This window comes from Macrosteles quadrilineatus, unplaced genomic scaffold (genome assembly GCF_028750875.1).
Source record: "Macrosteles quadrilineatus isolate MER2022 unplaced genomic scaffold, UCM_ALF_1.0 Scaffold_2__2_contigs__length_208266976, whole genome shotgun sequence".
In the NCBI taxonomy this organism is placed as follows: domain Eukaryota; kingdom Metazoa; phylum Arthropoda; class Insecta; order Hemiptera; family Cicadellidae; genus Macrosteles; species Macrosteles quadrilineatus.
This window is the reverse complement of record NW_026542595.1, coordinates 115,729,713-115,744,438: the sequence shown is the minus strand read 5'-3', so window position 1 is coordinate 115,744,438 and position 14,726 is coordinate 115,729,713. Positions and strand designations below refer to the sequence as shown.

Sequence of the window (14,726 nt, the reverse complement as noted above, 5' to 3'; positions counted from 1 at the left end):
CTACCATTGCCTCTCCCCAGATCCTGCCAACTCTTCACAGTGTGAACATCATTCTATTGGAAATTGTGTTTAATTTAAACTAAAATTCATAATCCCAAAGTAAAACCTAAAATTTAAATTTCTCATCATCCAAAAGTATTGGACAAGTGCATTGAAGAGTACCAATTTATAAGAAGACAGACACTCCAAATTTGGTAACCATCATCCATCTTATTTAACTAAGGACAAATTTAATCTTCATTGGACATTTAATCAGTATAGCCTACTAGGCCCAATTAACTCAACTCATCAAGATATATACATATTTCAAATTGAACTTTTATTCAAAATTTAATCTTCAAATTCTATTTCATTATTTCATTAAATTCAGTGAAACCATTTGGAATCTTTCTTTGGACTTCAACATATTATATTAATAGCATCACGAACCTAGCATTTCAGAACAATAACTAAATTAAATTATCTACATTTTAAAGAAGCCTAATATATCATTCGAACCGGCACGACCACCCCTCCCTGAGATTAAGAGGTCATCTATTTGAATATTAATCAGTACTTAAGAAGAAACCAACCCAATATAGGCCTAAGCCTAGAGAATCTTTTCATCCACTTTGCAACCCCACCATTTTGAAAATTTACCATCATTGTTAACTTACCCTGTAGCTAATTCAACCAATAACTTATATTTGTATTTCATTAATAAATTTATATTGTAACTTATTAAATCTATTTATTCTTAAAATAATTCATAATTATAAGATTAAGACAAAGACTTACCTTATTAGACAGAAATAAAACACAAATTAGGAATTATCTTTATTAGGAAAGAAATGACTTTGAATTAAATGTGGGCTAACTTATTAGCCAAAGGAATTTTGTAGGCCTAAGTTAATGAAAAGTCTATAGAAAGCTTTATGGTGTGTAGCAAATTTGGCGCCCAACGTGGGGCTTTCGAATGATATATTACGGTAGTCATAAAATATTGCAATTTTCGATTTAGGCTAAGTTAACCTTAAGTTGTACTAGATTGTAAGAACTCAGCCTATTGTACGTCCCGTAATTAATATTCCCAACCCCAATAACAATACAAAACCGTTATACAAAACACTAATTAATCACGCACAATTCGCACAATAATTAATCATGGCCGAGAAAGGTTATAATTTAAGACCCAACCGGAAAAATTCTAACCTAAACACGAATTTCGAATACAACAACACTGACAGCGAGAGCGAGATTGAAGAAGAAGGTCGCCATCTTGTTGACATCACACGCACGGACACAGAACAAAAAACACATCCACAGCAGACGTCAGAACACACAGAGGAAGAAAGCAACGAGTCCATGGACCAATCAGACACTAGTATTCCCATTCCTACAAGTCTGTTTGCAAATGTTGCCACTGAACTGTCCAGTAAACAAAGTCTGAATGTTTCCCAAATGCCAGGTGATAGCCAAGGTCACATTAGCGGATCAATAACTCAGACACCCGCACCCGAACACAGCCGATCGTTACCGAATATAGCCGACGCCGACGAACGTCACCCAGACCTATCAACACGGCAACAGAACAACCCTAGTGCAACTGTCGGTGCAACAGCAACTGTCACATCAACACTAATTGCACCATCAGATATTAATACTTTAATTGCCCTCATGACTAAACTAGACACTAAATTGAGCAACAAAATTGACGAATCTCATGCTAAAATTGACAGCAAAATTAACGAATCCCATGCTAAAATTGACAGCAAAATTAACGAATCCCATGCCGAAATTAACAGTAAAATCAACAGCAAACTCAATGAATTAAAAAGTGAACTCACTCAAAGCTTCAATGATAAAATTGATGCTAATAGCCTAGAAATTCAAGCTTGCAGAAACGCGCTAGAAACTCAAATTTCAGAAAATCGTGAAAGTCAAAATAAATTCCAGATCGAAATAAACTCAATTAAGATCACTCAGACAACACAAGCTGAGGAAATCATTAAACTTAATGAAAAACTCACACAAAAAATTGATGAATCACAAGATCAAATGAGACAATTCGTCATTGATAATCTTACACAACAACAATCAATATCTGATAATAAAAATCAACAGAGACAAAATGACATCCTATCTGCTGTCAAAACACAATTGGTAATGCATGAACAGAATTTTGACCAAAAAATTGAAGAACTTTCTCAACGAACCAGGCAAGAATCCGAACAGAATTCTAAAGCTAATTTGACCATCATACAAAACGAAATTCTCCCAAAACTCACCATCCAAAACAAAACTTTAGAATCTCAGCAAGCTGAAATCCAAAGTTTAAATCAAAATCTGACTAAATGTGAACAAGAAGTGGAAACCCTCAAACAGAGCAAAACATTTGAAAACTTCCAAGGCCCAATCAAAATTATATGCAATGGAAATGAAGAGAAAGACCGACAAATACCAAAATTCAACGGCCGAAGTGGCAACCCAAAAGAATATCTTAATAAATTGAAAAGATATTACGACAGAGGACTTGAGCGAAACAGCAATTATGACCCGATTGAATATCTCAAAGACCTGCTAGAAACTTCATTCGAAGGTCCCGCCTCAAGATGGCTACAACTTGTTAAGACCGACTTAAGTTCCTGGGAACAATTTTCCAACGAATTCGAAGCTAAATACTGGTCAAGAGAAGTACAACGCAGCTTAAGAGCCAAAATTGAATCAGAAAAATATCGGTCAAATGGTACCCTCAGCCGCAGCGAATACCTTACAGAACGTGTAATTTCACTCCAATCTATGAGCCCTTGCCTAACCGAAGAAGAAATCGTGACACTGATGGCAGAGAGATTTGACTCCATCGTACAAGACTGCATCAATGTACAGAACATCACCACCGTACGTGCCTTAGAAAGACTTCTACAACGTGAAGATCTCAAAGAAGGACCGAAGAAGACACGTACCAACAACCAGAATCACAACAGCTCATTCAACAACCGACCGACAACTCCAAATCAACAACCACACACTTATCATCAAAATGGCCGCTACGAAAATCAGAGAGCGTACCAACCCAAGATACCTTCATATCACAACAATTCATACAACAACAATCACCAACACAGAAGTTATCCAAACCATCAAAATTACCGTCCTAACCACAATCATCCTACTTACGACCGAAACCATGAAAACAAACCATATCAACGAGACAAATATCCTCCTCGTAACGGTGACAACAACCAACGGACCTACAGAAACCACCCAACCCAAGAACAAGCTCAGCTTTGCGCAGTAATGAGACAAAATAACTACGTGCCAAGTGCTCCTCCAAATAACCAATCATCACACAGTTACGAGCCACAGACTCATCCTGCACCAAATATACAGGAAAACGGTTCGGCGCTGTAAGCGAGAACCGAGAGGGTCAATTATCATTAGTTAACTCTAAAATTACAGCGCCTATTTATGAAAGTCTCGGTAATGAAATAAATCATCTTCAATCCCAAAGTATAATGTGTGATAAGAACTTCTTATTAGAAAATGATTCAGAAAATAATCAATCTCTAAATTTCACTCAAATAAGTTGCCCAGAAATTAGCATCAAACTTAATAATATTAGAGTAAACGCATTAGTCGACACTGGTTCATCAATAACTTGTATATCAGAATCCTGGTTCAGTGAAAACAAATCCAAAATTTCACCATTTGAAGAATTTCCAGTTAATAACACAGTAATCAAAACTGCTACAAATGAGCGATCCAAAAGAGTCTCTCGAATTATTTACGTTCCCACCACAATTGCAGAACACACCTTGCCATTGGAATATCTTATTGTACCAAATCTAATAAAACCTATAATACTAGGAGTAGATGTTTTGTCTAATCTTAAAATGGATCTGAATTTCAACACAAATGAAATAGATATGCAGATAAATAATCACAATGTTACTTTGAAGTTTTGTATGTGCAACCAAGAGGGACAAATATGTCACTTAATAATTAATGATAGCCAAAGGCCAAATAATGAATATTTTAATGATGAAACGTTTGATGTATATCACGATGATCCAATATATAATAAATGTAATAGCACAATAAATAACTTCAAAAATAGAAAAACAGATCCAATCGAAGATGAAACATTAACCCAAGAAGAAATAGATAATTCCCTAGCAACAAATACGCACATAACCGCAGAAGAACGTGAAACATTAAGCAGTTTATTAAATAAATATCAACTAAAGAAGATGAAGATGTTTTATACGGCCCCTACCATATATCAGCCCTTAAGAAATATTTGGAACCAACCCGAGCAATAGAAGCTGTGATCGACGAGATAGATAATGATGACCCTACCTTCGAAGACATTCTATATCAATAAATTTCATAATGTGTTTCATCCATCAACAGACTTTTGTGCATCATCATCTCTAACCAAATTGTGCCATGGACCTTAATCGCGAGTGCGTGACCCCTTAAATTGTGTTTTCCATAAACTGATACCCAGGTGATAAAGTTTATAGACAATACTCACTTACTAATAAACTGTGATCTCCTTAATAACAAAGAAACAATAAAGTTATTTGGTATTGAACAGTATGGAACAACAGCCATAATATCCTTTTCTTCCCATGCCAGGCCATGAACACTCTATTCTATTTTCCCATTTTAATGTTATTGTCCTACACATTTGTTAACTTAGATTATAATTTTGTTGTATTATCACCCAATGTTCTATCATCTAGAAAATCAATCATTTAATGTTATTCATACCTATCTTTAAGTATCATTCATATTAATGATTCATGATTCCATTTCATATTTTGTCGAAATCTGTAACCGTTACTGGAACCAAGGTGAAGGTTTTTTTTCACATTTTTGACTGGCTAGGATATTTTAGAAATAAAAATGGAAGACAATTAAAGGGATCACAAAGTTCAGTCATTTTCATTTCAACTGCAATGAAAAAGGTGTAGCTAATGTAAAAGTTGGATTAGGCGACCCTGATGAAAAACACCTAATCACTTTTGACGTAGAACCTCCCACTGATTTACCCCAAGAAATTAAACCGGTGGGGCTGACTATTTAAAGAAAAAGTGTTTATACCAGAAAATCAGAGAGTACACTCAAAAAGACATGCATGACTTGCCCCTTTACAATAAAAATATTAAAATCAAAACTATTCTCTTGCTGAGATATTTAACCTGATCCAGGACCAGAACCTGAAAAAGAACAGGATCTTCAAGAGGAACTTGTCGACAAGGTGAACGTCGCTGGTCCAAGTCAAGTTAGTTTGTCTTTTGATACAAGTTTGTTTTTCTTTCAATAATAAAAGGAATGTTTACATCTTTTTAGTTAGTTTTCCTTATGTCCGTTGGGTCAAAATAGGTTCATCAAGTCATTTTGTACACAACCGTGTACATTACATATATACTAGTGGTCACCTCGTGGTCGAAAACTCAACCAAAAATATGTATTGTGCAAACTTCTCTATTTTCACCCCACGCTGTAAATAAAACATGTGATTGGAATTTCTTCCATTTGTTTTGATTTTCTGTTACTATTTCGTTGCTATTTCGTCATCAGCATGGCAACCCATAAGGCTCATGTTAATTTTTGTTAAATTTTAAATTCAATTTTGTGCTTATTTTTTGAGCCAATTTTATTTTATACAGGGATTCTACACATCTACAGGCAACTATCTTTCAAACAGTATGCGTAGATTTTCCCTGCGATGCACACGAGCTGAGAAAAAAGGTTTCAAAGCAACATGCTTGCCTATCATTATATAGATATGTACATAGTAAAAAAAATTACATTAACTTTTTATTAGCTGGGACCGAAAGGTTTTTGCGACGTTCTACAAGCAGAACAAATATGTACGTGCAATGGTTTGTAAACTGCTCAAACGACAACCTTTAATTTTGGTGAAAGATTTTGTACTCTCTAAGAGTATGTGAATTACAATTCCCTTCTGATTCATTTACAAAAGACAAAAAATCCCCTTAAAAAATATACTAAGACATAGAAAAATATATAAGACTGAGAATATAGAGTAAGACTGAAAATGTTATTTGTCATTATATTGAAATAAAAAACTCAACTAGCTCTTCTGTTAATAAGAATTTCGATTCATCAAACATTTCAAGCACTGAATTCAAGTATGGTTTACTATAACATATGACTCCAACCTAGAGCTTTTCCGGGACCAGCGATGAGCCAGTCAGCGGAGCTGTCTAGCAAGCCGTGCTGAAGCAGGACGGGTGTCAATGAAGCGTTCTTTTTGCTGACCCGACCACCTGGTAGTCTGTGGACACTCAGTACGAAACCGTCCTGAGTAATAACCTCGTGAGTTTCACATAGGTAGCCGTGGTTGTGAGCCATCTCGGGCTGCAACAAAACATTTGTGTCACTTAATAGCCAAGGCAATCCAGACCTTTGTGCATATGACGCTATGCTTTAGCTAGGAACCGTTTACACATTAATTTGGGCTAGACCAGAGGTTTGCAGCAGTATCAACGAGTTAAAAGTCATTGATTGGTAGGATTGAACACGCGACCTTGTAGACTTGAGCTTTATCATCAGGCCATCAGCAACTCGTAGGCGTGAGGATGGGTCGGATTAAGAGCTAAACTATTAGTGAAGTTACTACAGCAACCAAGTTTTACTGTGTTAGCATTTTACACCAAGTATTGTAACGGGCCTATTTGGGTGGTATTGTAACCAACCTAATTTACTAAAGAAGACCTCAGTTTACCTGGTGTTGGTAGAGGGAAGAAACGAACCTATTTTTTATTATGACAGTAAATTACTACCGCAGGGCTGCCTTCTAAAGTTAAACAGCCAGACGTCAGATGTTGTGGAGACCTAGTCGCGACACTAACGTAACCGTCGTGACCATTACCTCAACGCCATAAAATAATCTCGAAACGTAACCAAAGTGACAGATACATATATATATATATATTATGTAAGTATGGTTAATCTATGGCCTAGGCCTCAATGGAACTGTAAATGTACTAGTCTTTGTATGCGATGTCAGAAACGGAAGTTGAATTAGATTGGTCAATAATAAAGATGTTGTTCGTCATTTTATCATGTGTCTTGTCTTTCTTATAAATCCTAATGCATCTCGCTGTCCAATATATCATTGGCGACGAGCAAAATAACAAATAATAACTTAAATGTCTATTTTTTTATCTAGTGAAGAATGTCTAAAGCACCAGCGTTTGATCCAGGACTTGAAGATTTTAGTCAGTACATCGAGAGGTTAGAATTCTTCTTCAGTATTGAGAAGATAGACGATGATAGTTTGAAGAAAAGTCATTTATGTGTGTACCTAAGTCCAACTATTTATTCAGACTTAAAGTGTCTCCTTGCTCCAGTTGAATTTTCGAAAGCCACTTATAAACAGTGTGCAGAGTCTCTGAAGTCTAAGTATGCTAAGGTTAAGAAGACGATAGTGGAGAGGTATGCTTTTCATAATCTAAAGCAGCATGTTGGTGAGTCCATAACTGATTACATTACTGAGATCAAAACTTTAGCCAATCATTGTAAGATCGGCTCATTCTTTGATCAAGCTTTACGGGATCGTCTAGTGTGGCTTGTCGAATACGTCAATGGTTAGTAGGCTTCTGGCAGAAGAAGATAAGTTAGAGGAACATGCAGATCCCATGTCAATCTTCCTCTTACTGTATATGAAAATGTTTGATCAATTAAAGAGGAACGTGCAGACACCATACTCATTCTTCTTCTTATATGAAAATGTGACATCTATGAAGAAGGAACGTGCAGACACCATATGTCATTCTTCTTCTTATATAAACATGTTTCATCAATGAAGGAGAATCATGCAGACACCATAAACCATATATTTTTTTAGTTCAACAGAATAATAAAACTGGTAGAAACTCAACAACAAAGTAACTTATTCTTCTTTTTTATTTATATTTATTTTATTTTATTTATATCTTCTAATTTATTTACCAAAAGATTTGACAACATAAGAAGTCAGGACTCCAACAAACACTACTCAACTTAGGTCATAAGCACAAGCATAATTTTACTTTTGTTGATACATTTCCTGTCATTAATTGTGTTTTTAACGGCAGTCAATTATCTCAGGAATTAGCATACAATTTCATTAGAAGTTTAGAGTTAGGATTTTATTGATTAAATGCCTTAAATTTCCACTATAGCCTTAAAAACAGATGTCAAAATTTTGTAGTTTAAAAACCTTAAAATTGTCTATTATTCCTCAGTCGAATCACACATTACTTTTGGGTTGTGTCTTTATGGGGGCACATCAAATTTGGATCTAAATAGCACTCTGGAACTTCAGATAAAAGCAATTGGAATCATGTTAAAACTAAAATCAAAAGAATCCGCTAAAGAACACTTAAAAGAAATAGGAATTATGACTTTTTTAGCTCATACATTTATCAAAGATTTATATTAAATAAAATCATGAAAGGGTTCCATCTTAGCCCCTCTTTATAACATATATACTAACAACCAACCATTGCCAAACGCTACACGTCAGTCGTATATACCGATAATATGCCGATGATATGGCGGTAGCGGCACAAGGTAGGAGTTTTGAAGAGGTGGGTGACTGACTATGACTCTAAAGAACTTTCCCAGTAATGACACAAATCACCTCAAGCCGCACCCTGCTAAGACTTAAGTTAAACACCTAAACAATAGAGAAGCAGGCCGTGAGTTGAATGTGGTCCGACCAAAGAAGAAGGACATTGTAGCGTTGGACTCGATTGGCGGCAAACACAACACCCGATTGACCCAAATAAAAGAGTTCTTTAAGATGGAATGTTTAAGACAGAAGAGAAGGTTTAACGCAAGTGAATGGGGAACACTTAATACACTGAAGACGTGCCCACAACAAACTAATAATGCCCAGGACTGCGGTGTGTTCGCATGCCTTTATGCAGACTTATTAGTGAAAGAGAAAACTCTAAAGAACCTCGAACACAAATCGTCGAGGGAGTTGCAGGACATTTTAAAAAGAAAAATCAAGTGGATGGGAGTAGATTTCAATAAACCAGCCGTTCGCAACGTCCTGAAACCCAAGACTGTTGGAAAACCCAAGGCAGTAAATGAAGTTGCTGGACGATGTTATATACGTGAATAATAAACCACAAGCATCTCTTCTTTCCATTAGTACTTGGTTTATTTAGTTTGTCCCATTTCAACAGAACGAACCCCCTGTTTGATTGTAACGATAGCAAAGTCGGCTCAAAGAGCCGCATGCCATCTCACACGTCATTGACTAATCTCGGCTCATTGAGCCGCAATGCCATCTAACACGTCCCCGAAAAAACTCGGGTCAAAGAGCACCGCGCCAGATTTTATATATCTCGATTAATTAAGCGTTATTTTTATATTATTCCAATGATTGTAATAGAACTCGTCCCGCACATAGGTTGTGCATGTCCTGTGTGAAACTATTTTTTCCTATATGATCAATGTATATACGTTGCAAATAATTTTGGAATGAGACTAATTTTGATTAATACTTTTAATACTTTCTTACTAAATGGTGACCATACGAAGTAGGTATTTTAAGCCAAGTATGAATGGAGATGAGTGTAGGATGAGTGGCGTGATCTTGTAGTCTTGTTAGTGACTATAAGGTCGACATTCCTTAGACACAGCTATTAATTAATAGCGCATACAGCTAATGGCAACCTAAGGGACCTACAGTTTATAGTAGAATCCGAACCACATTTTAGATTAGATTCGATCAATTCGGTACAATGGTCAGTTTTGTAATATTAATTTAACAAGTTCAAGATTCAAACTAGAGAACATCTGGGTTTGGTACATCTTGTAAACTGCAGGACATCCTGGATGGATTGCCATAATGGTAACAAACATCAAAGCACTAAAATCAATGAACTATCAGTCTTTAAGGTCTATTGCTAGTTTCTGATAAAGTTATCTCCATTTCAACTTCCAAATTAGCCTCTTAAGATTTTACGATGTTTACTTAACTGGTACGCTTGATCTGACACAAATATTTTGCTGGTGAAAGCAAACTACAATGTTTTTGGCATTGCATTTTAATCTGTTGAAACGTGAATTCAAGAAGTTTTAAAACTATGATCAGTGATTAAATGGCTTAAGTTTAATTAGAAAATGATGTATACATTACATAGGTACACACATTCATAATGTTCATTATTACCTAATTATTTGCAGACCACCCCAAAACGAAAGTAAAGGCGATACAGTATATATTTAACACGATAAATTAAAATTTTAAAAGTTACTGAATTATTATTCAATTTCAATGGTATTATTCAATTTCATTTAAATACATTTTATTTACTTATAAAATACAATATGATTCACACAATTCTCTCGTATTATTCTCGTTCAGGCGTGATCAATAATATGATTTATTTAATACAGTCTAACCTTGATATAACGAACCTCGATACAACGAATTCCTTGATATAACGAATTTTTTTTTAATCCCCTAGAACTCTCCATAAGACACAATGTATATTTTACCTCTACATAACAAACAAACCATAACAACGACCTTGATTTAACGAATTTTTCGTGATTTCGGCTAAAATAAGACACCTCAGTATAGCGAATTTATCATTGTCAGAACCTCTACATTGCGAATTTAACCTCTGCATAACGAATTGTCTACGTCTTTCCCTCGATATAACAAATCCCCCACCCCATTATTGTTTTTGAAAAATCTGTTTCTTTATCAAATGAAATGGAAAGGTGACGTCATCGCTTGCGCTAACAATCGTCTGCTCCGTTTTACGTGGTTTTACACATCTCTGTCTGCTTTCGCTGCGCGCGCTATGTTGCAACTGAGAACTGATTTCATTCACTGAGGACTGATGACGACGTAATGTTTAGTAAGCTGTGATTGGGCGATAAGTAACTATGGTGAATTGTACAATTTTTGGATGAAGAGAAACCTAAGAAAGAATATAAAAACAAAACCAAAGAGAAAGAATAGCAACATCGTTATTTTGACATTCCTTTTTCGAGTGTTTTTATTATCTTTAAGTTGGCTATGATTATACACTTTTATAATGTCTTATCTAATAATTAACTGTATTGTTTTCAATACGATTTGTTTCAACTAGCAACACCAATGCTATAGTTAATGATTATTATTGACATTCCTCTTTTGTGATAAATCAGTACTGTACTGTAAGTAGCCTACCGGCCTATCACGAGCAGTACGTAGCTTACAAAACTTTCTACTACTGTTTTGTTTTGTTCTTTACATGGTTTATGACTACGCAATACAGTGTTTGGCTAGGTTTTAGGAGGGTTAGAACAAGCTGTGATTTTAAACTTACAGTTTTTTAACCTGTACCAAGGTCAATGCCATTGTCATGATTGCGCAATATTCAAGATCCCTCCCCTTTATTATGCCGGATAATTTAGGTTCTACTGTACAATGTAAACACTGTACTGTAAAGTATTGTAGCCTATGCTACTTTAATTGTGTTTTAATGATGTCTAATCCCGACCTATATTGACCGACGCTGGTTCTGAACCTCGACTTAGCGAAATTCCTGCAAACATAACCTCTATATAACGAACCTCGTTTTAACGAAACCCTTGATATAACGAATATTCAGTTCGGTCCCTTCAGATTCGTTATACTGAGGTTGGACTGTAGTAATTATGTATAAGCTTTGACTATTAATACAACCAAAAAGAAGAACATTAATCTATGTATGTCGTTCAAGTTGGAACCCTAAACTCTTACAAAAGTCACCCTGAAATAGACTGTGTGTTGGATTTTAGAAAACCTGTCAAAATGTTTATACTCTGAAAACAATTTTACCAAACACGATGATTACTTTAACTTTATACATACAATACTGTATACATTCTGGAGTAACCCATTCATAGACCAAGTTCAGCTTAAACCTCTCTGTATATATTAAGGGGGAAATTGGTGTTTACACATCCATATGGTGCACATCCATATAATTAAAACGCTGTATAGTTTTTAGATTATTGTCTACTAGCGTACCTGTTGCTCGAATTCGTAGCAATTGCGAAGCATTGCAGGCGACTCAAAGATTATGGAAATACTCACGATCTACACAACAGTTAGATATAATCAAAATCTTTTGTAAATATCTTATCTTTTTCAAAAATCTGATCTTGATATTAGGATTTTCCACTGATTTGGTAATAGAACATTATATTGCAAAACATGACACGATACAGAAGAAAATCAATTTTGAAATCAGAAAAATCCATTGCAAATGCTGTACATCATTTTGACAAATTCAATAAATCACAATTTAAATATTAACAGCTGTTGCATTAAAAAGTAGTGTACAATTATGCATATGGTCGCAATGTAAACAAATCTGAAGAGGCAACTTTAAAGGCTTCTGGGGCAGAGCCCCAAGGGAATTTACCTCTTTCCTCTTTTGATGGCTCATCTACAGACCAAGACCTTTGTTTAGAGACCCCTACCAAGTTTCTACGCCCAGCCGTTCTCTCAAATTAGCTGTGACAAAAACCCCGTTTTCCTCCATAAGAATAACATGGGATGGGAATTTAAAGGCCACGGGGGCAGAGCCCCAAGGGAATTCACCATATTTCTCTTTTGATGGCTCATCTACAGACCAAGACCTTTCTTTAGACACCTCTACCGAGTTTCTACACCCAGCCGTTCTCTCAAAATAGCTGTGACAAAGAAAAACAGTTTCAAATTAATATATAGGTTGTTTATTACTGCCTCAGTTTTTGACTAAAGAACACGGACCCAAGACTTTTGTGGTGGAAATCAGTTGGAAGTTGACAGTGAACCTAGTACGCTGAATTCATCAACAATAATGGAATAGTGATACAAAGCATTGAATAACTACGTTTAGAATTAATTTAAACGGAATTCGTATTAACCAGAACTATTAGAGTATAAAAAAGTACTTGAAATATTAAAACAATAAATTTTTCCATGGAAATTTTATGATAATTTTATTCAAAACTTACAATGACACCTGTTACTACAGCTGTGCTGCTCTTATGAAATTTAATTCAGCATCAATGAAGTCAATGACTCATAATAATCACGGATAATTATTTAATCATTTTTAATTAAGAGTTTATATAATGTCCATGTAATTTGTGGACTTAATCATTCTATTACACCATCAATAGTACAATTTAAAAATATTAAATATTTTCTATGCTATTACATACAGTGGAAGCTTCGTCATCGTTTTGGAAGTAGTTGATGATCTGAACACTGGAAACTGTAATTGGAAAAACAAGGAGCACAAAACATAACACAAAACAGCCCCACATTTCTGTGTGAGTATCAAAGAAGGCTCAGCCAGACTGAAGATGGAATGCAGCTTTAATTGTTGAGCTCCCCCTCCCCCTTCACAGCCACAACTATTACGTCAAGTAACTCCACCACTTGCACTAACCACGGTCAATATTATTGACCTGATCTGTTAACGAAGAGCAACAAATTGAGTTATCACTGAATCATCGGTCAAATCTATATTTAGATGCTGTGTTGATGTGGTTGCGAAATTGTTTACATATTGTACGTTGAGTTTATTTTGGTTTTGATGTACATTTCTGAGATATTAAATTTGCCTTTCTTCATATTCAATTTCTTTCAAAAAGCCACTCTAAGATCTAAAATGTATGTTATGCGTTTTTCTTGGTTGGATGGAAAAAGTTAAGTTGGTTTGATTGCAAACAATCGTTATTCAATGTGTACAGTGGTGCATTTAGTGTCAAAAGAGTGTATTTCGCCATTTTATATTTTATTATAATATTGTACAAAGAAGTACAAGAAGTATATTGTAGTGTTCGTACAAAGAATACCTGTAGAAATACACAGTTAAATAATAATTAACAGTGGTTTTCTAGACTGAATTGTGGGTAATCCATAAACACAGTGAATGTAGAGTTTGTAAATTAGCCGAGAACAGCCGTGTTGTGAATTATTTGTGTATTATTTTAAAGTTTTGCCTTTATTTTATCAAGTTACCATCATTAAGTTGTTGTTAAACGTTCTGTGGAGTATCAGGTATGTGTTATTTCCAAATAGTTCACAGTTTATAACTGTTATGATTTCTTTTGTTTTGATTTGAAATTCTATAAACCCAATGTTAGAAATGAGTATAGTAGATAAAGTTTTAGAGATCGAAACAGTTGGAACAAACATTATCTGTGTTGCATAATATGGTAAATAACATGCTCCCAATCGACATGTTAAAAATATACATCGAGGCAAATGTGTTATTTTGGCAGCCATCTTAAAATTTTCAAAAATGTCTATAATTAAAAAAAAAAACATTGGTGGTATCAAGTTTAGGAAGACTCACACAGGAAAATAATAAGATACAATATTAAAAAAAAGTTACGGAAATAACAAAATGTCAGCCGAAAATTTGGAAGCTTTTCCAGTGCTGAAAAAGTGACTATATTATTGTAATTTACTTGACAAGCCTAGAACCATAGAGTATTTACTCCTTGCTAGAACTGTTTAGAATTTTTTGGCCACAAACATTGAATTGTTTGATTGTACAGCATGAATGCCAATGAAGTGCAACGGTCTTCTTCTCAGGAGATTACTTCAACTTCCCTTATGTTCTTGATGGTGAAGCATTGCCATAAAAATGCATGAACAGGCGATACAGACTGCCAATATGGGTAGGGGGAGACCCTTTAAACTAAAGTGATTTTTTAAGCTTATTTCCATT

At 35.0% G+C, this 14,726-nt stretch overlaps 1 protein-coding gene across 4 annotated transcripts in view; it reads right to left on the bottom strand.

Moving 5' to 3' along the window:
• Nucleotides 1-14,726, bottom strand: part of LOC128985411 (lipase 1-like) — a 40,567-nt gene that overhangs the window by 21,435 nt on the left and 4,406 nt on the right. For 2 of the 4 annotated variants that reach the window (XM_054404885.1, XM_054404884.1), the window contains exon 2: nt 6,174-6,372. In XM_054404885.1, the coding sequence (XP_054260860.1) occupies nt 6,174-6,366 (193 nt within the window). In that variant the 5' untranslated portion in view covers nt 6,367-6,372. Of the gene's footprint in view, nt 1-6,173; nt 6,373-6,767; nt 6,881-13,206; nt 13,468-14,726 lie in introns of those variants that run through there. The other 2 variants (XM_054404882.1, XM_054404883.1) reach the window with 2 other exon arrangements.